The sequence below is a fragment of the Rhinopithecus bieti genome, unplaced genomic scaffold, assembly GCF_001698545.2.
Source record: "Rhinopithecus bieti isolate Rb0 unplaced genomic scaffold, ASM169854v2 scaffold_7438, whole genome shotgun sequence".
Lineage (NCBI taxonomy): Eukaryota > Metazoa > Chordata > Mammalia > Primates > Cercopithecidae > Rhinopithecus > Rhinopithecus bieti.
The window spans coordinates 846,670-871,654 of NW_016805589.1; the positions used below are offsets into that span (position 1 = coordinate 846,670).

General features: G+C 46.8%; 3 protein-coding genes across 18 annotated transcripts in view; 2 read left to right on the forward strand and 1 right to left on the reverse strand.

The window, feature by feature from the left end:
• Positions 1-2,937, forward strand: part of LOC108530200 (protocadherin gamma-A12) — an 86,816-nt gene extending 83,879 nt beyond the window's left edge. Inside the window, exon 4 of the mRNA XM_017872917.1 lies at positions 912-2,937. The gene's annotated coding sequence lies outside the window, so the exon portion shown is untranslated. The remainder of the gene's footprint in view (positions 1-911) is intronic.
• Positions 1-2,940, forward strand: part of LOC108530194 (protocadherin gamma-C4) — a 191,671-nt gene extending 188,731 nt beyond the window's left edge. For 11 of the 16 annotated variants that reach the window (XM_017872906.1, XM_017872900.1, XM_017872909.1 and 8 more), the window contains exon 4: positions 912-2,935. In XM_017872906.1, the coding sequence (XP_017728395.1) occupies positions 912-1,138 (227 nt within the window). In that variant the 3' untranslated portion in view covers positions 1,139-2,935. Of the gene's footprint in view, positions 1-911 lie in introns of all 16 variants that reach the window. The other 5 variants (XM_017872905.1, XM_017872907.1, XM_017872899.1 and 2 more) reach the window with 2 other exon arrangements.
• A 2,052-nt stretch (positions 2,941-4,992) lies between these two features.
• Positions 4,993-24,985, reverse strand: part of DIAPH1 (diaphanous related formin 1) — a 114,137-nt gene continuing 94,144 nt past the window's right edge. The window contains 10 exon segments of the mRNA XM_017872919.1: positions 4,993-6,958; positions 14,098-14,184; positions 15,995-16,130; positions 16,253-16,417; positions 17,555-17,679; positions 18,432-18,561; positions 18,681-18,920; positions 19,145-19,246; positions 19,597-19,691; positions 24,223-24,321. Of these exon segments, the coding sequence (XP_017728408.1) occupies positions 6,831-6,958; positions 14,098-14,184; positions 15,995-16,130; positions 16,253-16,417; positions 17,555-17,679; positions 18,432-18,561; positions 18,681-18,920; positions 19,145-19,246; positions 19,597-19,691; positions 24,223-24,321 (1,307 nt within the window). The 3' untranslated portion in view covers positions 4,993-6,830.

Genomic DNA, 24,985 nt, shown 5'->3' on the forward strand with positions numbered 1-24,985 from the left:
CCACATACCTGGCTGGGCTGTTATGTAGAGGTTACAGTGATTGTGCATGTGAAGCATCCGGCAGAGTGCCTGGCACACAGTAGGTGCTCAAATGCTGTTTTGAAATACAAAAATTAGCTGGGCTAGTGGCGTGCACCTGTAATCCCAGCTACTCGGGGCTGAGGCAGGAGAATCACTTGAGCCCAGGAGGCGGAGGTTGCAGTGAGCCGAGATCGCGCCACTGCTCTCCAGGCTGGGCGACAGAGCAGGACTCCATCTAAAAAAAGAAATGCTGTTTTGAAATGGAGGCTTGGAAGAGCGCTTTCTTCACCCCCACCCCACACAATTACTAAGAGAACTACTGAATCTCTACTCCATGCCAGGCCTTGCTTGGCAAAAGCTAGGGGCATGTACAAACCATGGCTGCTGCCCTCCAGGAGCCCATGTTCTAGTGTGGGAGTCAGAGGCTCCCTTGAGAAAGGCCAGGGCAAGGAGCTGAGAGCCTGTGTCACAGCCCTGAGAGAAATACTAGCGAATATGTTTTGAGCACTTAGATCTACCAGGCACTATTTTAGGTACTTTACATACATTTTCTTATTTAGCATTCACTAAAACCACAAGAGGTGGTTACCATTATCATCCCCATTTTGCATATGAGAAAACTGAAGTGGCATAGAGAAGTTAGGTAGACTTGCCCAGGATCACAGTGAGTAAGGAAAGGAGCTAGGAATCAAACCTAGACTTTCTCACTCCAAAGCCTCTTAACCTCTACCCTCAACTCTTGTGAAGAGAGACTACCTTGTATTCCCAGTGTTCGGCATGGTCAGGGCCCAGGGTGCTGTGTAGGCATTCGTTAACTGCTGGGGGTATAAGAGAGTGACTGTTGAGGACCCTAAGTTGAGCTCCCACCTGATCTTCCTCTGTCTCTGCAGAAGCTGCTGATGGGAGCTCCACCCTGGGAGGCGGTGCCGGCACCATGGGCTTGAGCGCCCGCTACGGACCCCAGTTTACCCTGCAGCATGTGCCCGACTACCGCCAGAACGTCTACATCCCAGGCAGCAATGCCACACTGACCAATGCAGCTGGCAAGCGGGATGGCAAGGCCCCAGCAGGTGGCAATGGCAACAAGAAGAAGTCAGGCAAGAAGGAGAAGAAGTAACATGGAGGCCAGGCCAAGAGCTACAAGGCAGCCTCCCCCCAACCAGCCCAGCTTCTCCTTACCTGTACCCAGGCCTCAGAGTTTCAGGGCTCACCCCCAGAATACTGGTAGGGGCCAAGGCCATGCTCCCCTTGGGAAACAGAAACAAGTGCCCAGTCAACACCCACCCCCTTACCCCCCGGGGGTTGAATATGCAAAGGGAGTTCTGCTGGGAACCCCCATCCAATCAATTGCTGTACCCATGGGGGTAGTGGGGTTAGTGTAGACACCAAGAACCATTTGCCACACCCCATTTAGTTATAGCTGAACTCCTCCATCTTCCAAATCAATCAGGCCCATCCATCCCATGCCTCCCTCTTCCCCACCCAACTCCAACAGTTCCTCTCTCCTGAGTAAGGTGGTTGGGGTGTTGAAGTACCAGGTAACCTACAAGACTCCTAGTTCTGAAGAGTTGGAAGGGTATCATGACCTCTTGGCCTCTCCTTTGATTCTCAATCTTCCCCCAAAGCATGGTTTGGTGCCAGCCCCTTCACCTCCTTCCAGAGCCTGAGATCAATGCTCAAGTTTTGGAGGACATGGTCACCATCCCCATGGTACTGATGCTTGCTGGATTTAGGGAGGGCATTTTGCTACCAAGGCTCTTCCCAACACCCTGGGGACCAGTCTTCTGTTTTGTTTTTCATTGTTCCACGTTCCCACTGCATGCTGTGATTTCCCCCACCTCCTCCTCAAACAAGAGACTCCACTGCATGTTCCAAGACAGTATGGGGTGGTAAGATAAAGAAGGGAAGTGTGTGGATGTGGATGGTGGGGGCATGGACAAAGCTTGACACATCAAGTTATCAAGGCCTTGGAGAAGGTTCTGTATGTCCTCAGGGGACTGACAACATCCTCCAAATTCCAGCCATAAACCAAGAACTAGGCTGGACCCTTCCCACTACATAATAGGGCTCAGCCCAGGCAGCCAGCTTTGGGCTGAGCTACCAGGACCAATGGGTTAAACTGGCATTTCAATCCAAGGAAGCTCAAAGCAGGTTTAGGACCAGGTCCCCTGGAGAGGTCAGAGGGGCCTCTGTGGGTGCTGGGTACTCCAGAGGTGCCACTGGTGGAAGGGTCAGTGGAGCCCCAGCAGGAAGGGCGGGCCAGCCAGGCCATTCTTGTCCCTGGGTTGGGGAGGCAAGGAGCTAGGGCAGGGACCAAATGAACAGAAAGTCTCAGCCCAGGATGGGGCTTCTTCACAGGGCCCCTGCCCTCCTGAAGACTCAGTCCTTCACCTTGCCAGGTGCCATTTCTATTCCGTGAAGGCCACTGCCCAGGCCCCCGGTGCGCCCCCTAGTGGCCATAGCCTGGTTAAAGTTCCCCAGTGCCTCCTTGTGCATAGACCTTCCTCTCCCACCCCTTCTGCCCCCGGGTCCCCGGCCATCCAGCGGGGCTGCCAGAGAACCCCAGACCCGCCCTTACAGTAGTGTAGAGCCCCCTCCCTCTTTCGGCTGGTGTAGAATAGCCAGTAGTGTAGTACGGTGTGCTTTTACGTGATGGCGGGTGGGCAGCGGGCGGCGGGCTCCGCGCAGCCGTCTGTCCTTGATCTGCCCGCGAAGGCCCGTGTTGTGTTTTGTGCTGTGTCCACGCGCTAAGGCGACCCCCTCCCCCGTACTGACTCCTTCTATAAGCGCTTCTCTTCGCATAGTCACGTAGCTCCTACCCCACTCTCTTCCTCTGTCTCACGCAAGTTTTATACTCTAATATTTATATGGCTTTTTTTCTTCGACAAAAAAATAATAAAAAGGTTTCTTCTGAAAGGCTGAACGTTTCTGTATAAGCGATGGAAGCTCCTGGCATGTGTGCATGAAATGATGAGCTGAGGTGGGTGCTGGAAGAAGGACGGAATCAGGAGGCGACTTTGTGTCCTTGCGCATCTAGATGTTTCCGAATTGCGCTCGCGTGTGTGTGTATGTGTGTGTGTGTGTGTGACTGTGCAATATGGCTGTGTATGCTTGCAATGCCGTTGTGCCTATGAGACAGTGTGCGATTGACTGTGTGCTTGTGGATCTGTGTACCGTGTGCCGCTGTGTGATCGGCTGGCGGGTCCGCTGTGGGGTGGGGATCTGAGTGCGGCGTGTCAGTGTGCAGTTGAGTGTGCAGTCTACGCTTGCGGCTGTCTCCAGGCAGAAGAGGAGACCCCGGCGTGGGCGGGGGCGGGTTGGCGCCGGGCAAACGCGTTGGGGAAGGGACAGAGAACGTTTCCGTAGCTCCCGCCCCTTCCCGACTAAAATTACCTACTCGAAGCGCCCCGGAGGTCTTCACGGGAGGAAGGTAGACTCTCCTTTGCCCCGCACCCCACCCCACTGCCTAGGGGTTTTGGGAAAGCCGCGGGAGTGGAAGGGAATGCGGGAGGCGATTCTTCGAAAACCAAGTCTGCAGCTCGAGCCTCAGTTTCCCCACCTGGAATTCGCCTTCCCTCTGACATCTCCGCGGCGAAGCCTAAGAAATTGGTGGGCTCCTCCTTTTCTTGCGGGGTCAAGGGGACTGAAAGGGCGTGCAGGAAATGAGATCCCTCGCAGTCTCAGCTCCCCTCCCTCCTTCCTCTCGGTGCTGTTCCACTCACTAGCCTGCCCTCCCATCTCCCCGCCCCCTCCGCCTGCCTCCTCGAAGCACTGTGGGATTCCGAGGTTGCTGCAGCCAGAGAAGCTGCAGAAAACACGGAGCTGGGGGTGGAGGGGGACTTATAAGGGGAACTACCCGGAAGGACCCAAGAACGCAGACAGAGCCACTGCGGTTATCTGACCGGACAGCGAGGGTATGCGGCTTCCTCCACGCTGCGGAGCCTCCCAGAGCCAGGTCACCCACTCTGGCAGCTCAAGTCTGTTGTCATGGAAACCAAACCTTCCAACTTAAGAATCTGGGAGCGACTTTCTAGCGTGGGAGAAAGGGTGGTGTGCAAGGTTGCTGAGATGGAAGCAAGGTTTTGTTACTCAGAGCCAGGCTGTGGAGGGGCGGGGTGCCGGGCGCCTGGGTTCTATTCCAGGCACAGCAGCAGACTGGCAGAGCGCGTAAGCAGCTGTGGTTGGTCCCCTAATTGGTATGTGTGCCTATATAGCTCTGAGCCAGAAACGTGTGGCCTCTGGGGGACAGGAGGGAGGCGGCAGGCAGCCCATCCCCACACCTTAGGCCATACTGGAGAGGCAGCTGCCCAGGCTCCAGGTCTATTTAAAAGGCTTTTATTTCCAGTTTCAGAGCCTGCCTGAATGGGTTTGTGGTCCTCTCCAGGCCCCTCCCTGTCTATCCTGGGCCTGCTCATTGCTGGTCTGGCTTTTTTGTGCAGGTCATAACACGCTCAGACAAGTATGGCTCCAAGTGGCAAGTCATCTGGAGCATGACCTCGGGCTCCCAACCTCTGCTGGGCAGGCTCAGGTTTCTACCCCAGGGTAAGCCCCTCTACTCTGGAATGTGGTCTGTGGCCACCAACAGAGCAGAGGGGATGGGAAAGTGGGAGTCAGATGCTTCCCTCAGCAAGAGACACAGGTACTGCCAGGAAACCTTGTGTGACATCTGGGAACATGAAAGGTTACAAGTGAGTTCCAAAAAAGGGCTCCAAGCCAAGTAGCAGCAATGTGGAAGAGTCAGGGAGCTGAACCGGTCGCCCACTCCTTTACTGTGGCCAAACGGCCCTGAGGTGAGCTCTGGTGGGGTAGAAGCAACCACCTCTAGCCCAGTGCCCAAGCAAAGTGTCTGGCACCGTTAGCTTTTTCACAGTGATTTGTCAGGTCAACCAGGGATTTGACGCAGGAAAGACTAGAGGAGCCTGGACTACAGTGAAAAGAAAACAGCTCAGAAATTCACACAGGAAGCTGTACTGCAGCACTGTTTCAATGCTTTATTAACAGTTGGAAACAAAACCAACAAACTGGAGGTGATGACATCCCAGAAGCCTATGAGGCAAGGGAAATAGGTTTGCATTTTGTCTCCCACACCTCTCTCTCTTTTTTTTTATTAAATGCATCTTAGCAAAAGTAGATTAAAAAAGAAAGGGTCAAAGCCCCAGATGTCAGTGAGCAGGGAGGAGGTGACTCAGGGGAGCAACAGACACCCTGCATCAGAGTCCTCCCAGGAATAGGCCAAAGGAGCAGCTCTTGCCCCTTTACACACAAGCGCCAGCAACCACAACCCTCCCTCCTGGCAGTAAGGCCTCACCTATAGTTGTCCTCATGCTTCCTAAGCTCTCTCTTGCTCTAACAACTCTAATTTTGGGCCAAGGCCAAGAGTGCCATTCTTTCTTCCTAGCTGGGGATGAAAAGCTGAGAGGGGCATAAGGATGGCAAAGTGTCACCCTAAGCCAGAAAATTGGAGCTTCCTGTGGTTGGGGACACCAAACAGTTCAGTGTGCCCTCCCACTTCTCTTTTAGAAGAGAGCTGGGGTACAGTGTATGAAGGCACTCCTGGTGCCCAGTTCCCCAGAATGTCCAGTTAGCATCTGCACATTTGGCTCGATACATTTATACATTTATAAAAAACTCTGTGGTCTTAGAGCTCCCGCTCTCAGGCCTGGTCCAGCTCAACCAGAGAAGGGGTTCCTCCTGTGTCGGATTCCCTGGGAGAGAGGATCTGCCTTGGACTCAAGGGTCCAGAAGGTCCAGGGGCATATTCAGGATTGGGCCTGTGAGGAGAAATCCCAGAACTCCGGAACCTGCCACCAAAGCTTCCTACATTATGGAGGGGAAAGGGGGAAGGAAGAGTTTTCTTTAAAAAAATTTTTTTTCATACAAAAATAGATCCATTTGCAAAACAATTTCTCAGCCAGGAGGCTCCACCTCCCATTTCCTTGTAGACAGAGGGTGAGGTGTTGGAATGGTCACAATACAACCCATAGTCCAGATGAGATGCACCAAAGCTCGGGGAAGGCATGAGGAGGGAAGGTGGCTCAGTAGCCTGGGGTTGGTGCAGACGGTCCACAGAGGCAAGGGCATAAAGCATGGCAGAGGCTGGGGGCAGGTCCCACACTGCTGCTGTGCCCTGCCTGCCTGCCCACAGGCTCTGTCTGGCCTGGGCCACAGCACAACAGGGAAAGTGGTCCAGATCCTTTGCTTTGGAGGCCTTTCCCAGGAAGGTGGGGTAAAGGTGGGATTTGCTCCCAGCTTCCTTAGGAGCAGCTCCCAGTGCCACACCACTAATAATAAATAACCACAGCCAGGAGAGGGAAGAGCAGAGACGACAGCAATGAAAGGAGGGATCTGCCCAAAGGTTTACAAGCCCCATGCTGTTCTCAGGGCCAAAGAAACCACAAAAGAAAAGCACAGATCCAGCAAGACTGACCTGGGGGGAAAGCCCATTAAAAAGGCAGGGCTGAGAAAAAGCAGGCTGGGCCTTGTCTGAGATGAGGCCCTCTGAGTAACAGAGAGGAGACAGGGTTAAGGCAGCAAACATGGACCCTGCTTTGGTAATACAACAGCCAGGGCTGGCTGGGTTGGGCTCAGGCCTCCCCCACACTGCCCTTTCCTTCTGGCCTCCAGGCAGCTGAAGCTGTATGTGATGTTGAGAGAGCAGCAGGCCAGAGAGAAAGATAGGGTCAGGGTTGTGGGAGTGGCCACCCCAGAGGAATATCCCCTTGAGCCTTTAGGCACATGCTGCAGGGCAGGACAGTCTGCCACTCCGCTGAGGAGCTCCCGCCTCAGTTTCCGCCGTCACAGGACCCACATTAGCTTGCACGGCCAACCAACTCCTTGGCTTCCTCAAGGATTGTGGGGAATGCCTCACTCTTCTTAGACACCTTGGTAGGAACAGCAACCATGGCATCGTCCTTGGCACACCCGGCCTTCCTGTTGGCTGCAAGAGAAGACGAGAGATTCTGTCCACGGAAGGCCTCATTTCTAATTTCTTTCAAACTCTACAGCAGATAATCAGTCGTAAGCCATGCAGACGTGACTACGTTGGTCAGTTCATAGAGGGCTTTACTCTAAAGAAAGAGGGGCAGAGATCCAGCATGTGGAATATATTTTTGGGTGGCAAAGAATGTAAGAGAGTGTGGTGCAATGGGAAAGCAAGCCTTGCCCCCTTGCTTCCCTGTGTGAAAATAGCACAAAAGTTTGAACACAGCTAGACAGACAGAACTGGGTTGAAGTGTTAGCTATGTGACTTAGGGAGAGATGAAGTACTCAAAGTCTATTTTCTAATAATAGGGATGTTGGAACTAAATAGACTAAAGCTTAGTACATAGTATTATTTTTGTTTTCTTGACAGGTCCCAGGAAACTCCTAGGCCAAAACACTTTTCATTCAGCCCTGGGAGGGTTGTCCCTAGCAGAAGGCAACCTTCCACAGGTGGTTGGAGAGACTCCTGCAAAGAGGAATAGCAGTCACGCATTGGCATCGCACTCCCATGTGTTCCTCCAGCAACAGATGCCCACACGCCTTAGCTCTTTCCCACCTCTTCAAAGGTAGCAGCTGTGATACAAATGCCAGGGGCCCTTCAAGGTGTGTAGAGTATGTGGGGGTGGGGTGGGGGTAGTAATAAAAGCTCTGTCAGGGAAGCAGAACTGGGATCAAGGATGGACAGGAGAGGACCCCTACAAAGAAATCTCAGCCCATGTGGCTAAGGGATGGTCAAGTTACAGCTGTCATCCCAGATTGGAAAAGAAGAACCAAATCAGTTCACGAGTTTCTGTTCTAACTGCTGGATTTCATCCCCAAGACTCTCATATTCATTTATGGTATCTAGGCTTATGGCCCCAGTATCTGCAGCAGGAAGGCCACTCCTTGAGACCACGCCCATCTCATGATGTCTCCTCCTCCCATGCCCCGGAACAGCACAGAGCGACTGTGTATACACAAAGAGCTGTCTGGGATGAAAGAAGCCAGACACGAAAGGCCATATGTTATGGGTCAGCTTCTATGAAATGTCCAGCATAGACAAACCCAGAGAGAGAAAACAGACTGGTGGTTGCCAGAGGCAAGGGGAGGGGAGAGTCAGAAGTGACTGCTAATGGGTATTAGGAAGTTTTTCTTTTGGGGACGATGAAAACGTTCTGGAATTAGATAGTAGTAATGGTTATACAATCTTGTGAATATTCTAAAACCCCTGAATTATACATTTTTAAATGGTGAATTTTAGGTATGTAAATGATATCTCAATTGGGGAAAAAAAAAAAAAAAAAAAAAAAGACTTCCTGGAGATCTGGGAAAGCTGGAGTGGAGAAAGCAGTACCAGAATGTTTTCGAAGCAGGACCAGATGAAAGAGCCGAGCACTCCTAAATGAAGACCAAGACTGAGGCAGTTGCAGGACTGGAACGAAGCGCTTTTTTGGACCAGCAAAAAGCTTTAGGTAGGCAGAAGCCAAACAGGATCAGATAGCCCGTCTTTTTTTTTTTTTGATGGACCCTCACTCAGTCGCCCAGGCTGGAGTGCAGCAGCGCAATCATAGCTCACTGTAGCCTCAAACTCCCAGGCTCAAGTGATCCACTCACCTCAGTCTCCCTAGTCCTAGCTGGACTATAAGCATGTGCCACCACATCTAGCTGTTTTTGTATTTTTTGCAGGGATGGGGTCTCTCCATGTTGCCTAGGTTGGTCTTGAACTCCTGGGCTCAAGCAATCCTCCCACCTTGGAACCTAACGTTCTGGGATTACAAGCATGAGTCACCAGAGCCCGCCAAAGCCCAAGTCTTAACCAGGTCTTCTCCCCCTGCGGAGTCATGACTCAGGCTACTGTTTTCATCCCAGGAGAGGCTGCCCGTAGATGAAGCAGGGAACACGCAGCATGCACACAGGTTACCAATTTAAAGGTCTGCTCCTCCTCCTTTACTTCCCGGGGGCACAAGAGGTTGTCTACCAAGAGGAGAAAGAATAGTGAAGACCCTGACTGAAAGCCACAGGACTTACCTAGTTACAGACCATAGGTATGTGACCGAGACTGTGGGAATTTCACAAACCCACTTATTGGATTATGAACACAAACTACTGCCCCGTGACCGACAAGTGAGGAAAAGGAGGCTACGTGAGTGTGACTATGATGGTCTACATGTGTACATTTCTCATACTGTCCTTACCAACAAAATCTTCCTCAGGCCTCCTGCATTTCCACTCTCTTATGAAGTACTCCCTCTCTAGACCCCATTTCTCATGTCCGGAAGGGTAGCAGTTTCATATCATTTTATTATTTCTTTGAATTCAGTCTCCAGCAGTTGAGAAGACACTGCAACTCTGTGCGTGCGTGTGCGTGTGTGTGTGTGTAACTCTAGTGGTGTATGTATGTTTAAATAACATCTGACTCCAGACCTTGGGAAAAGGAACACTGGGCCACTTGTCCTGGGCAACACAGGAGAAGGCAGAGTTCCCATGTGGTAGGTCTTAAGCTGCTGCTTTCTGTGGTTTCTTCCTCCAAATTAAAAAGATACTGTTTGTTCCTAATCAAGTGGTGTTTCTAGACATTTCTGAACTCAAGAAGCTTCTGATGTATTAGAAGCTTCCTAAGAACCAGGAGCAGACAGTAGGTAGGGAGAAAATCAAAATTTCCCTTTTAAGCCTTGAAAGTCTATACACCAGGGAGGGTGTGATGTGGCCTAAGGTCAGGGGATGAGAAAGCTCTTGTTGGAACAGGTCTCCCAGCTTTCCACTCAGTCACCATTATGCTCAGCAGGTTGAACAATCAAGAAAAACTGACCTCCCCAAGCTTCCCCCAACTTACTCGTTATAAGACTATTGAAGAGCAGCCATAGAACCCGATAAATATTTTGACTAGATGGAGTTAATGATCAGGGAGGATCATGAACTCAAAGAGAACAGTCCACAGGCTGTGTGGGAAAAGGGAACAATCTTGAGATGCTGGTGAATGCTCTCTGAGGACAGATTCCTAGAAGTTAGGGGTGGGCTAGGATAAAAACACCAGCAAAATCAACCATATAACGCAAGTGTAGCTAAATTTCAAAAAGGTTACTGATTTGAAAAAGACCTTTATAAAACATAGGCTAGGAACTATTACTGAAGAGGAAAGAATAAAATAAGCTTCCTTAGGGAAGAGGAAACTAGGACAGATGGGGCAATCATCATCAAACTAAATAACTCATTCTTGTCTCAAACTCTCCTAATTATGTTTCTTGTCCTATTTACAAAAGTAGGGGGGAGAATAAGTAGTGGTACAGGAAATATTCTTAACAACCTTCTCTAGATAGGAGGTGATATGGTTTGAATGTATAACCGCTCCAAAACTCATGCTGAAATGTGGCCTACAGTGTTGGAGGTGGGGCCTAGTGGGAGGCACTTGGGTCATGGGGTGGATCCCTTATGAGTGGCTTGGTGCCCTCCCCATAGTAAAGAGCTCATACGAGCACTGGTTGTTTTTAAAAGAGCCTGGCATCTCTCTAGCTCCCACTTCCGCCTTGCGATACACCTTCTTCCCCCTTGATTGGAAGCTTCCTGAGGCCTCAACAGGAGATGCTGGCGCCATGCTTTCTATACAGTCTGCAAAAGTATCAGCCAAATAAACCTCTTTTCTTTATAAATTACCCAGTCTCAGGTATTTCTTTATAATAATAAGAAATAGACTAACACAGGTGGTCATGAGAGCACCTTCCTGAAGCAATGTCATCATGTCCAAGACTCTCCTTGCTGGAAGGTATGAAAGAATATTTCCGGCCCATACTGTGGGTTCACTGCCATCTCCTGTTCAATCATGCAGGCTGAGTGGAAATAGCCCTGGACTTGGGGCTACGGTGCTGTCATTAGATAGCCATGTAGACCTAGGCAAGACCTTATCTGTTTTTTATTTTTATTTTTTGAGATGGAGTCTCATTCTGTCACCCAGGCTGGAGTGCAGTGGTACAATCTCGGCTCACTGCAAGCTCCACCTCCTGGGTTCATGCCATTCTCCTGCCTCAGCCTCCTGAGTAGCTGGGACTACAGGCGCCTGCCACCACGCCCGGCAAATTTTTTGTATTTTTAGTAGAGACAGAGTTTCACCGTGTTAGCCATCTTATCTGGTTTTAATTCCTTTCCCTATGAGCAGGTTAGATACTAATCACTGGAAGTCTTTAAAGTCTTTCCAACTCTATGATTCTATTAGATGGATGGAGCTTATAGGGAAGCTGGGAAATGGTAGAGGGAAGGAAAGGAAGAGTTGAATTTCTTTCTTCCCTTGGCTTTTATCCCAGTGAGCAAATGACTTGTACACAAGAGGCCACAATTCAGACAAGGAGATAAAGTTGAGTCATTAAAACCACAAGCTGACTCAATCATGGGCCTGAAATAGCAGCTGTAATACAATCACATGGATTCTTCCCCTTGACACTCAAACCATTGTTCTCCCACACCCTACGGGTCACAGCAGTTTACAAGTTGCTTTTAATGAACCAACCCTGATAGTAACTCTCCTCTTCCAACTCCTCAATGAGTCTTTGTATACTGGTCACTCCCTCAGGTCTCCAGAGACCGGAAGAATTTAACATTCCTTTAAATTCTAGGGAAAAAGCTAGTGTCTTTGAATAGGGACAGCTGTCTCTCTGGAAAAAAGGAGAGCTGTGAGGCAGATATGCTCCACAGTGCCTCTGTTTTTTTAGCTCAAAGCAATCAGCCAGGAGGAATAGTCAGAGACAGCCAGGCAAGGGGTGGAACAGTCAAATCCAGTAGCCACACAGAGAAACCTATAGCCAGTGGAACCTTTGTATTTTGAAAATGGGGCCGTCTAAGTCCAGCCTCTTTCTCCTCTTCACCTCTCAATCCTATTGTCACTGCACAAAAAAATATTAGAGCTGGAAGGGACTCTGGAGACCATTCATTCTAGTCCAACTCTCATTTTATACCTGAGGAACTGTGTCCCAGAAACATTAAGTGACTTGCTTAGGATAACACAGACAGTATCCCAACTAGATGTGACTTTAGGAGTTTTGATCCCTACCTACCCTGTGTTCTTTGTAGTCTACTCTGATGGCTATCCTCCTGTTTATGTTTAATGTGAGGCCACATCACATCACTTTACATGATGTGAAAGCACCAAAGTCTAAAGAGTTACCGGAATAACTCCAAGATATATTCAAGTGTATTTAGTGAACCCAGAGCCTAGAAAGATAAGCTTATAGACTAGAGCCACTTAAAATATATGTAATTGTCATTTTACCTTCTTTCCAATTTAATATCTCCTAGTATAAGTCTCCTCCTATTCCCTCTGGCATGGGAGAGAGTACTTTGACTAATTCAGGTCCTCTGCTGGAAGGTTAGGTTCCAACAAAATTCCTCCTTCCTCCACCTGTGAGTTCTGATTTTCCATTTGGAAAGAAGTAAGAATGGGGCTTCCCCAGCAGAGGGAAGCCACTGATGTCTGGTTACCTGTGTATAGGAAGCATCTGGGATTCTAGTATAGTTCCACAGGAAGATTAGGCTTAAAAGGGAATTCCCCACCAAAAGTCTGATGCAGGCACTCAGCTGACGGGGTCAAAAAAACTCCAGTAAGATGCAATGTATTTTTGTAAGGCTAGAAATGCTTAATGTTAAGGCCACATCACCTTATGTGGTCAGTAGGAAATAATGTTGTAAGAACCTATAAGATGAAATACAGGAGTAATGGTACCTCTAGCTGTACTCTCCTTGCAAACACCTATCTGTAAGACTAAACACTCTAGCCCAGAGAGTACTCAGCTCTTCATATCCACTTCTCCTCCCCTTTAGAAAGCCTGTACTCAGAAAATGCCAGAAAATGGATAAGAACTTTGACTCGGGAGCTTTCAGTTTGGGGAACGTTCTGAAGTCATACAAGGGAGCCCTCAGAAGGGAGTATCACTCTGGTTATTCAGAGTGTAAGCAGAAATGGGTAGTCAGCCATTACAGATGAAACTCACAGTGATGGAAACAGTTGGGCCAGGATACTGAGTTTATATAGGCTAGCATGCTCTAAGGTCCCCCTTTCCAGGCTGTGGCAGGTACTATAGGCCCTACAGATACCACTGTATTAATAGCTAAGCACTGGCCAAAGCAAACTGTGCAACTCCTTCTATTTACAATAATCTCAAAGTAAAACTCACTATCAAATGGTCCTACACAATGCAACAGCCAAGAAATAGGGAACATAGATTTAAGTCCCTCTGAAGTAGAAACCTTTAAATGATACCTTTTTTGTAATTCCCACTCTTCAAATTAGAAAAGAAGCCACCACTCCTAACCTCAAAAGACCTTCACTAGACACAATGGTGCAGGTCAACTCCACATGAGAGGCAGCCTTGGCTATACCTTCTTTTGAATTAGTCTCTTGGCCACTGTAAGATTCCCTTAAGGGGAACTTATTCATTAATCTTTTCCCATACTAATACCTGGATCATTTGTCCTAGCTCTTTTTAGAATCTCAAGCTCAATGTAATCCACTTAGATCTTCCAAAGGATGTGAAAAGAGATTGCAGGGCAGTGATGGGGGAAATGCAAGGGCAACAGAGGCTAACTGCACTCAAGGAAAAGGTAGTTTTCAGTCACGGCATAACCCTTCAATAGAGATGCTCCTCTATATTTTTCTATCTGGGAATAATGATGCCTAAACCTCTCTACAAAATTGTATACTTTCTATTATTAGTTCTCTCTATGTATGCCTTCTGCTTGTGAAGTCCAGAGTAAGGACTCTTATTTTTAATTTGAATTTCAATCTATACCTAATATACATTTTGTATTTAGATCAACTTTTGTTCATACACACAAATGCCCACTCAAATCCCTGTGTCCTGCAGCCCAGTTCTTTTGTTCCAAATATCTGCTTCAAGAGTGGGGAGAAATGCAGCATAATCCAATGTAACTGATTTACTGTCAGCCCTTTAAACCCGTTTTCTAAGTCGCTACTCTGTAACATGGGAAGAAGAGGACTAGATAATCCGTTCTGGATGCAGGGACTAAAAAGATGCTTAGAACATCATTATTTGCTCTTCAGCCTCAGACTGGCAGGAGTAGAGAGCCCTCACCCACTTCGACACCCAGGATGAGCTCCATATGCTTACTTACCTTGACGGGGCCCTCTCTTCCGTCGGAATGCTGCCCCTGACTGCAGAGCTTCTAGAAGACTGTCCATCACACCTGTCTCATCGCCCTCTGTTATAAAGAACAAGATGGAGATGTGAACTCTTCAGCCAGAGCAGCATGGTAAATACCAAGCCCCACACAAAATGCATGGCTATTGCTTGATTTCCCCTCTCCCACAGCAGCTGGCAGCTAAGAAGAGACAAAGAGAGCTCAGCCTTAAGTCTCACAAGTTCATGTTTACTTGTATCTGCTTACAAATGGTTAAAACAAAAGATCTCATTGCCTATTATCCAATGCAAACCTTGGGATATCTTCCCGCAATGCCATCCTCCCCACCCCAATCAGGACTAGCAACAAAATTATAGAACTGCCCAACTCCAAGACCAGGATAAGTAAAGACTACGATTGTGAAATTAGTCAGCAACTATATCACTCCCTCTTTATCCTAAAGTGTTTCGCCTGGTTAGGTCTCAAGAGCAGGGCTGAGGAAAGACCACTGATCAAAGAGTACACTTCCCTGAAGTACTGCCTCCAGTGGCTAATTAGTCTTCTTGATGTCTAAGTCCTCTGCATCTAAGAGGAGCAGCCTGACTGGAACACAAAGAGTTAACGTAAAATCCTTGTTCTAGCCGGCTCGGTTTCCATGGCAACAGCTTAGGATAGTGAAATCTGAAACTGTGAAATCCCAAAAAGCCCATAGGCTGCCAGTTCCAAGGCTGGGGCTCACTGCTCCCAGCGCCACCTGCTGGCTGAGCATCACTAGTGCAGCTGACCTACATTCCACCCTCATTGACCCAGGTACTGGAAACTGGGCAAGGTCCATTACGCCGCCTGTTGACCGGGTGCAGCCTTCATCCCACATGTCAGCGGGACTCCACCTTCCCCCACTGCATCCTAGCCAGTACCTGGGGGCAAACCCTGGAGTCCCAGGGGAAGGTGAAGGATACTTGGTGTGGGCTTTAATAGCATTACGAAGTTGTGGTTTACAACTAAGGGCAAGGAAATTGCTTTCCAGAAAAGCATGAAGAAAAGTCCCTGGTAGCAAGAGGTATCAGAGCAGCCCTTGTGTCCGTGGTCTGTAAAATACTGAGTCCTAACAAACTCAGCAGCTCTGTGAACACCTCTTCATTTGCAGAAGGCTCGTGGCCCCTCAGGTTCGGAGGAGGGTGGTATCAGCTCAGTGCTGTGTGAGCAGCGTATGCTGTATTTCCGCTGCCCACAGAGACAGCAGTGGGGGTGAAGGGGTAGGGAATCTGCAGCAGGAAAGAAGCAGAGACAGGAAACAGAGGGCCAGTAATTGAAACCATATGTTTCAACAAAGACATGCTTCTGGTAGTGAAATAGAGATTCTGCTGAAAAAAGAAGAGGGTGACCGGCTCCCCACCCCCTCCAAAAGTTCAATCCATTTACAGTCTAATTGTGTGTACAACTGGGCTAAGGTACTAGGGACATAGTACTTTGTGAAATAAGCAGAAAGGGAAGACATACCACAGTTAAAAGATGGGAGAGCATTAGGAAAATATTTTAGAGAAAAAAACCCGAAAGATTTAGTGGAGGGAATGAGAACAGGCCAGAAGAACCTTTGGACGGACAGAAGGAAAACAGTATATATCACAGCAATACCACAATCACGGAATGAGAGAGAACACAAAAGAGCCAGCAAAGGAGAGAAAAGGTAAAAGTTTTACCAGGGCAAGTTGGAATGTGCATTATCTGAACTGGGGTTAAAGTCTGGCATCGGGATCTTGGAGGCAGAAGACTGCCAAAAATCATTTGCCAGGAGGTGAGCTCAGATACGAGACTCTGCCTCTAGACTCTTAGGCAGAGAAGTTTTCCAAACATTCCTATCTCAACCCATCAACCCATCTTCACTCCTCACCTGCATTCATGTCTATGAGTTGCTCTCTCTTCTGCTGCTTCTCTAGCCGCTCCTTCTCTGCCTTCTCCTTGGCTAGTTTTGCTCGCCTCATCTTTTCTTCTGTCTCCCGCCGCTTCTGGTTCTCCTTGACTGCTTGCTGGGGCAGGGAAGGGGAGGAAGGAACACATGGGCATTGTACACCTACTACCAGCCAACAGGAACCCGGGGAAAGTGAGAAATGCCCACAAAAGATTCAGTCAGCAAGAATCCCTTGCTCACCAAAAACATATTCCGAAAATTGTGAAGATCCATGAAAAATTCTTCAACAGACAACTTCTTGGGGTCAAAGAGGAAGTACTCGCCCAGCTCCTTATAGAGGGTCTCCATGTTAGAATGCATCATCCGCAGCTTGTTATACTGTTCCTGTGCATCCTTTACAAAGCTGTGCAGCCAAGGAGTAAAGGACCAAGACCAAGAAGCAGACCCACTTCTCTAGCCCAAGGAATTACTCAAAGATGAGTACTGGCATGCAAAGACATGTTCAATACAGCACTGTTTATAACAGCAAAAACCAAAGCCATGTAGGTAGCCTAAATAGGGGACTAATAAAATGAACTATGGTACACCTATAAAAAAGAAGGTGGCAGTTTAAAAGGGGTTTTTTTTTTTCCTGTTTTTTTTTGAGACAGAGTAGGGTTTTTTTGTTTGTTTGTTTGTTTTGAGACAGAGTCTTGCTCTGTCGCCGGGTTGGAGTGCAGCGGCGCGATCTTGGCTCACTGCAACCTCCGCCTCCCGGGTTCAAGCAATTCTCCTGCCTCAGCCTCCCGAGCAGCTGGAACTACAGGCACCCACCATCACACCCGGCTAATTTTTTTGTATTTTTAGTAGGGATGGAGTTTCACCATGTTGACCAGGATGGTCTCAATCTCTTGACCTAAAAGGGGGTTTTCTATAAATACTATTATGGAAACATGGCCAAGACATATTATGTGCAAAACACAATATAATGCAGTTTTTGTTTAAAATAAATGTATGAGGTGCACATCAGAATAAAGTCCAGTGGCAGTGGTTACCTTTGGGGAGGGGAAGGAGAGGGAAGCGTGTGTGAGTGTGTGTAGTGGAGATGGGGTACAGGCAGGGGAGTCGGGAGGACTTTTATCGTTGATCTGCATGGTTTGCTTCCACTCCACAACAATGGAATGCTCTCAGGAACTATGCAGCCTGGGCAACAAAGTGACACCCCGTCTCTAAAGAAAAAAGGGTAAATAAAGTTTAGCTGGGCCTGGTGGCACATGCCTGTAGTCCTAGTTACCAAGGAGGCTGAGGGGGTAAGGATCATTTGAGTCCAGGAGGTCAAGGCTGCAGTGGGCCGTGATGGCACTACTGCACTCCAGCCTGGGTGACACAGTGAGAGCCTGTCTGAAAATACTAACAAATCCAAAAAACTATGTATTTAAAGAAAAAGAGCTTTTTAAGAGAAAAAAAAATTGCATATTGCCCTATCTATCCTGTTTTTCCCCCACTACAGGAAGTTTTCTTTCCCTTCATAGGGAACAACTCCCTCCTTTCAAGAGAGGATATGGTCATTTTTTCAACAAACTTGTCTTTTTCATCTGTGGCAGCTGGGAAATTCTGAACATCACGTTCTACATCAGAAATTTGTTTCTTCATCTGATCTAGGTTCTTTTGCAAGTTTTCAGCAGAAACTAAAAAAAAAAAAACACCACCACCACCACCACCATAAAAACAGACAGCAAGAGCTTACTAATAATCCCAGCCTCAACACCCCTTAGTTTCACCTTTCAGAGCAGAGCTTCAGTCTATACACACATTCTGGCACTTAATAATTTTAGTTCCTTATGTACTTTAGTTGTGTCACATACTTAAATTTTCATCTTTCCAGTGAGACTATAAATTATTTGATCATTGAACCTGAGCCTTCACAAGGTATGCAGTACTAGGAACAGAAGAAAGACTTCATTTAATTTAACACGAATCTATGAAATCACCTGAGATCTTGGTCTCATTTATTTTAGAGAACAGGGTTTGGGAGGAGAGAGATATACATAGAAATATAGAGGCGGGGGCAGAAATCTGTTCCAATTTTCAATGAATGCTGCTTTTTCTTTGTCTAGTTCCAGGACAGTGAGGCCTAATTTTGTTAATCTAGTCTATGTTTTCTTAATGAAAAGAACTGTTAACCTAGACTGAAAACACCTGCCTTTCTAACTGTTTTTTGGTGTTTGGTGTTTCCTTAGGAAGAGAAGAGTGCTTCCTGTTTCTACACATAGAGATCTCTCCTCAGCCTTACGCTCTGCCCTTGTGACTTAGGCACCATGCCTAAATTCATTTAAACTTAAATTGTCTGAACTGAAAATGCTCTCAAATCTAGACTCTGTCTTATTTCCCTCCCCATGCAGAGACTTTTGGGCTCTAACTTCATCCCAAACTGCCCCACCTCGGCTGGCTTTCTCCACATGGGCAAGTTCGTCTGGAAACTTGAGGACATCAGGATAGTCATTCTCACACAATTCAGCCAAGAAGTGCAACAACGTCATCTTCTGATCTGTGGACTTGGTGTCTCGAAGCTTAGAGCAAGAGGAGAAACTGTTAAATCCTGACATGTCCAAGATGGCCTCCTGCCAACACTGAACTCATAGAGGCTGCAGCCTTCCTTGTGTTGTCCTGCTCTAACTCTTTGGCTCACCTTACAGAGGAAGCTGATATTGAAGCCAAAAGCACCGGCATTTCTGGAGCCAGCATTCATGTAATTTCCAACAAGCAAGGTAATCTCTAGGAGATTGGAAAAGCTCTCACTCTTACGTAACTCCTCACATGCAGCGGTGACAGACACAATCTCTGGCTTGATATTCTCCACTTGCTCGCTGAATTGTAGCTTGAAGAGAATGGCATTGAGGCGAGGCCGCAGTCGGGGCACAGTGCCCATCTAGTAGAGAACACAAGCAGTTCCATTACAGTGAAAAGAGAGTAAAATCAGAAAGATACAGGCTTGAGCCTCCTATGGGAGGATCAGAGCTCCAGAGCAGGGAGAAGAGATTAAGACAGGTTCAAAAACAGACAAACAGCAAGGAGCATATGCCCAGGCTGCTCTCTAGAGGGAAGGGGAATATAGGAGGTGGAGAACCGCTTACTGCCACAGGCCTCACTCACCACCACGCCAAACTGCTCTGACTCAGCCAGGTCATCATATTCATCCTTCAGTTCAGAAAGCATTTTTAACTGCTCTGGCTCTGGCATTTGCTTAATGAGGTTCTGAAAGAGGGAAGAGACATCTCAGCTGGAGGGGGATTCGCTGACAACTCAAGCTGACAACTTTTACTTTTATTCGCTGACAACTTTTACTCTGTTGTCAATCCTACACTCTGCTCAAGGACCATACAGAAGGAAACATACGGTGGGAGATGAGAGGCAGCTACTGAGATGGTGGGACTTTTGCAAAATATACCAGAAGTAACCTGACCACCAGAGAAAAGGGAGTTTCTCAAAGCCAGCACTCGTAAGTCAGCAATGCTAGAGGAGGATCTTCTTCATCTACACAGAGATGAGGCCAGTGCCCAGCGACACAGAAAAGCCTGCTCCAGCAGAACCACCTTGCTCCTTACCTGGATCATAGACTCAGTCAGAACAGCTTCATTCACCTCCAGGATGACATTCTTAATCTCTTGATAGGGCATGCGGAAGGAACCCAAAAAGATTGCTGCCAGAAAATGAGATATTAAGACATGTTCATCTCTGTCTGTTCTCCCTTCCAACCCATCCTGCAAACCTATGCTGGATAATCTTCCTAACAGGGCTCTCTTAGGCCAGGCACAGTGGCTCATGCCTGTAATCCTAGCACTTTGGGAGGCCAAGGTGGGCAGATCGCTTGAGCCCCCGAGTTTGAGACCAGCCTAGGCAACATGGGGAAATCTCATCTCTACAAAAAATACAAAAACTAGCCAGGCATGATGGTGTGCACCTGTAGTCCCAGCTGCTCAGCAGGCTGAGGTGGGAGGATCACCTGAGCCCAGGAGGTCAAGGCTGCAGTGAGCTGTGACTGCACCACTGTACTCCAGCCTGAGCAACAGAGCGAGACCCATCTCAAAAAAGTCTATATACATCAAAGACTTTCACCCCACTCTACTTTAGTTCCCCACTCTCAGGACTTGATCCTCAAAGCTGCCTTGACCTTAAACTGCCATATCCTATTCCCTACACATCCTGTTTTTTCAAGTCTCCCTTTCTCTCATTTGACTCTTCAACCTTAACAGGACCTCTCTTTCCAGTCTCCTGACTGTTGTTTTCACTGACATATCAGTTCCACTCTGCCTTTCCTATTTCATTAGGAGCCTCTAAACCAACAGTTCATTTGCTCTCTATTATGACTCCCATTAGTATTACTACTCCTATTACCATTCTCTTGCATCCTTCTCAGTCTTCCATTTCATTTTTCTACTCTGACACCTGGGCTGATGCAGACTGGAGTCTATGAATTTGCAGTAGCACCAATGATAGATAACTGGGGCCACTGCGCTGTTAGCAATTCTCTTCATGTGTCCCTATTCCACTTTCTCCTACCCTTCTTGGCAGGTCCTCCAACATATTCCCACTTTCCCCACTGCCCCACCACTTCCCCATTTGTTCCAGGAAGACTCTGCTTCTCTTCACTGAGAAAAATCGAAGCCACTGGTCAAATTACTTGCTCAGCTTTCTCTTATCCTACTTAAAAATAAAGCACTAGGGCTCTTGGTTAGAGCCAGACTAGAATAGACTCAGATAAGACTTTTGGAACCGCCTAGAAGAAAACTACACCAACACTTTTGTAAGCTAATAGGCAACATGTGTTCATATACGTATTTATGTCTAAGTATATACACTCCCGTGTGCTCATCCTTTCCTCACGTGTCAACAGAAGAGGCAGCCCCATAGACCTTTCCCTGCAGCATATATGCACAATCAAGTTTTTTTATCTTACTCAATGTTCCTCTCTAAATTACCAGTTTATCTTTCTTTCACTTTACAGCAATCTAAAATAGCCTATTCTCTCTCACTTCCACGACTCTGATTTATTCCATCACCACAATGCCAATGAAAAGATGGCAGCCACTTAGAGGATATACTTTAGGTAAGACACCATCCTGCTACCTCTCACATCCACCTCCCCAAAAAGATAATCTGTTCTTGCTGAATTTTTCTATTTCAGTAAATGGTACCACTTTCCACAGAGTGACCTAAACCTCAAATCACCTTCTCCTTTATCGCAAGTCAATCACTAAATTCCATTAATTTTACCTTTTTTTTTTTTTTTTTGGAGACAGCATCTCACTCTGTTGCCCAGGCTAGAGTGTAGTAGTGCAATCATAGCTCACAGCAGCCTCGACCTCCCAGGCTCAAGCAATCCTCCCCCGACCTCAGTCTCCCAAGTGGCTGGGACTATAGGCATGCGGCACCACATCTGGCTAGTTTTTTATTTTATTTTATTTTAATTTATTTATTTCTTGAGATGAAGTCTGGAGTCTCACTCTGTCACCCAGACTGGAGTGCAATGGCGTGGTGTTGACTCACTGCAACCTCCGCCTCCTGGGTTCAAGCGATTCTCCTGCCTCAGCCCCATGAGTAGCTGGGATTACAGGTGTGCTCCACCATGCCCAGCTAATTTTTCTATTTTTAGCAGAGACAGGGTTTTGCCATGTTGACCAGGCTGGTCTCGAACCCCTGACCTCAAGTGAACCACCTGCCTCGGCCTCCCAAAGTGCTGGGATTACAGCCATGAGCCACTGCACCCAGCCTAATTCTACCGTCTTAATATCCTCTCCCTCTCTTATTCTCATCACCCTAGTTTCAGGCCCTGATCGCATCTCATCTAGTTTAAAACAATGACATAACTCATCTCTGCCTATAGTCTCCCCTTACCTTAGCAATGCAGCCTCAAAATCACCGCCAAAGCAGCCTTCCTAAAAATTACACAGGAAAATCTCACTCACTTTCCTGATTAAACTTTACTCAGTTATATTCAACTACTTGCAGTTCCTGAACTGCATAATGTTATCTCACGCTCTCATACATGCTGATCCCTCTCCTGAAACGAGCCAACCTTCCCCCACTTTTTTTTTTTTTTTTTTTTTTGAGACAGGGTCTTACTCTGTTGCCCAGGCTGCAGTGCAGTGGTGCAATCACAGCTCACTGCAACCTCAAATTCCTGGGCTCAAGCAATCCTTCTGCCTTAGCCTCCTGAGCAGTTGGGACTACTGGTACACGCCACTGTCTTCAGCTAATATTTTATGTTTTGTAGAGACAGGGGTCTTGCTTTGTTTCCCAGGCTGGTCTTGAACTCTTGGTCTCAAGCAATCTTCCCACCTCAGCTTCCTGCTGGGATTACAGGAATGAGCCACCATGCCCAGCCTCCTTAATTCCTTAACTGTTCTTTCAACTCAGTTTAAGTAGTACCTCCTTTAGAATATCTTCTGGGCCCCTCCAACACTGCCCCCACTTGATTTAGACCCCTCCCTTCCTAGTACTCTCATAAACATTCTAGCATACCTCCTTCATAGCATTTATCAATCTGTGCTATTATCATCTGCCTTTCTGTCTTTACCAAATACATGGCTCATGCAGACAGCTTTGTCTTATTCAGCTTTGTATCGTTAGCATATGAGACTGCTGAATCACTAAATTCCTTCTTCCAGACCATCCTACCCTATACTACTCTCAATTTTCTTTTCTTAAATTGTTTCCCATATCAATATCATGCCACTAGAAATCATAATGTACTACACCATTGTCCTTCTTGTATCATTTTTTAAAACAATTACTCATGTTTTATGTTCCTAGAGATACTCTTGGGAAGAGGAACTGACTCACACTACTTTAGTCTCCATAAGACTTCACCACAGACACTATTTAACAGCTGTTGACAATAATTTAGGATTATATAGTCAAGAACAATGTGACAGTTTACCACTGACTTTACTTATGGGTATGTGTACTTATTGGCTGTGTGATCTGGACACTGCACATCATTTAAACTTTGTTTTTTTCATTCGGAAAAACAGACAATAACTGCATCACAAGACTGAGTGGGTTTTACGGAACACACCCTTTCATCTCTGGAACACATGCCTAGTATGTGGCTAATAGAGCCTACAACATAGCAGACCCTGAAATATTTGTCAAATAAATATTTAAGTCTATATTTCTCGGTATGAAGTAGGTAGATGAATAATTGAAATGAACAAAAATTTAACATTTGTCCTGATCATCAAGTAAGTACTATCTATATCAACTTTGCAGAGGAATTTCTTATTTGAAATTTTACTACCAAACAGTTATAAGTATAGGTGGAAATTTCAGAACAGAAACCTTCTCTGGAGTTACTGATCCTACTTTGAGAAGTACTAAATTTACCTTATTTTAAATCACAAAGTAATTTTAAATTTAACTGAAGCCAAGCTAGTACCTTTACTTATTAGAAAGTGAAAGCTGGGCATGGTGGCTTACATCTGTAATCCCAACATATTGTGAGGCTGAGGTGGGTAGATCACTTGAGGCCAGGAGCTCGAGACCAGCCTGGGCAACATAGCGAGACTCCTTCTCTATTTATTTAATAAAAAAGCAAAAGTGGAAAAGAGGAAATGTATAGTGGCTAGACCATCTGTGGTAGACTTTGTGTGAATGCAATGGACATAGTAAGGACTTTTAAATAAAAAAGTCAGAGGCTCGGCTGGGCGGATCACCTGAGCCCAGGAGTTTGAGACCAGCCTGAGCAACATGGCAAAACCCCGTCTCTAGAAAAAATTAGCTGCGCGTGGTGGTGCACACCTATAGTCCCAGCTACTTGGGAGGCTGGGGTGGAAGAATCAACTAAGCCTGGGAAGCTGAGGTGGCAGGGAGCTGTGATCGCATTATTGCACTCCAGCATGGGCAACAGAGTGAGACTCTGTCTCAGAAAAAAAAAAAAAAAAAAAAAAAAAAGGCTCAAATACCAGACCTCCTTCTTACTAGCTTCATGACTAGGCAAATTCCTGAAAGTCTTCGGTTGTTTCCTTGACATAAATCTGGATACTTAAAAATCTTGCAGGGCTATTGAAGAAATTAAACATGATACTGAAAATTCACTGTGCAATGCTTGGCATATAGCAGGAATTGAACAAATTAAAGTTCCATATCAAGGGACCACAGATTCTAGAGAATTAAAAGTTATTAAAAGAACTCCTTCACATTTCGAAGAGTTGGGATCAAGAGATACTCACAGAGATTCTGGGCTGTCTTTGAATCCAACACCTTTAACTCTTTTACTTTTTTCTTTTGCACAGATTTCTTTTCTTCTCCACCTTCTTGATCCTTCTTGGCTAGCAGGGAAAAGATCAGAAAAGCATGATTAAGAGTAAGCCACCTCTGTGCTTTACTGAACTACTGTCCAGCGTGAAATGGCCCCTCACTTCCTCTCTATTATAATGGTCTCTCTATTGTATTCCTTTAAAACTAACCTCCTTTTCAACCAACCACCCTCCTATTACTGAACCGCCCCCAACTCTAATAAATATCTCATTTTCATTTCTTCAATATGTATCAGTAACGCTTTCCTACCTACATCCTAAGTACTTGCAGGGATCAGCAAGCTTCCTATAAAGGACCAGACAGTATTTTAGGCTTTGCAGGCCGTATGGTCTGTCTCAATTTTTCAACTCTGCCACTGTAGCATGAAAGTAGGCACAGACAATACATAAATGAATGGGCATGGCTGTGTTCCATTAAAACTTGATTCACAAGAACAGTTGGTTAGCATTAGTTCAGTAGTTCCCTTCTACCATGTTAGATCCTTCCTTCTGTGCCTATTTAAAAATACAACTTATCTTTCAAGCTCCATCCTTTTTTGTTTTGAGACAGCGTCTCACTGTGTCACCCAGGTTGGAGTGCAGTGAGGCAATCATGGCTCACTTGCAGCTTTGACCTCCTGGACTCGGATAATTCTCCCACTTCAGTCTGCCAAGGAGCTTGAACTACAGGTACAGG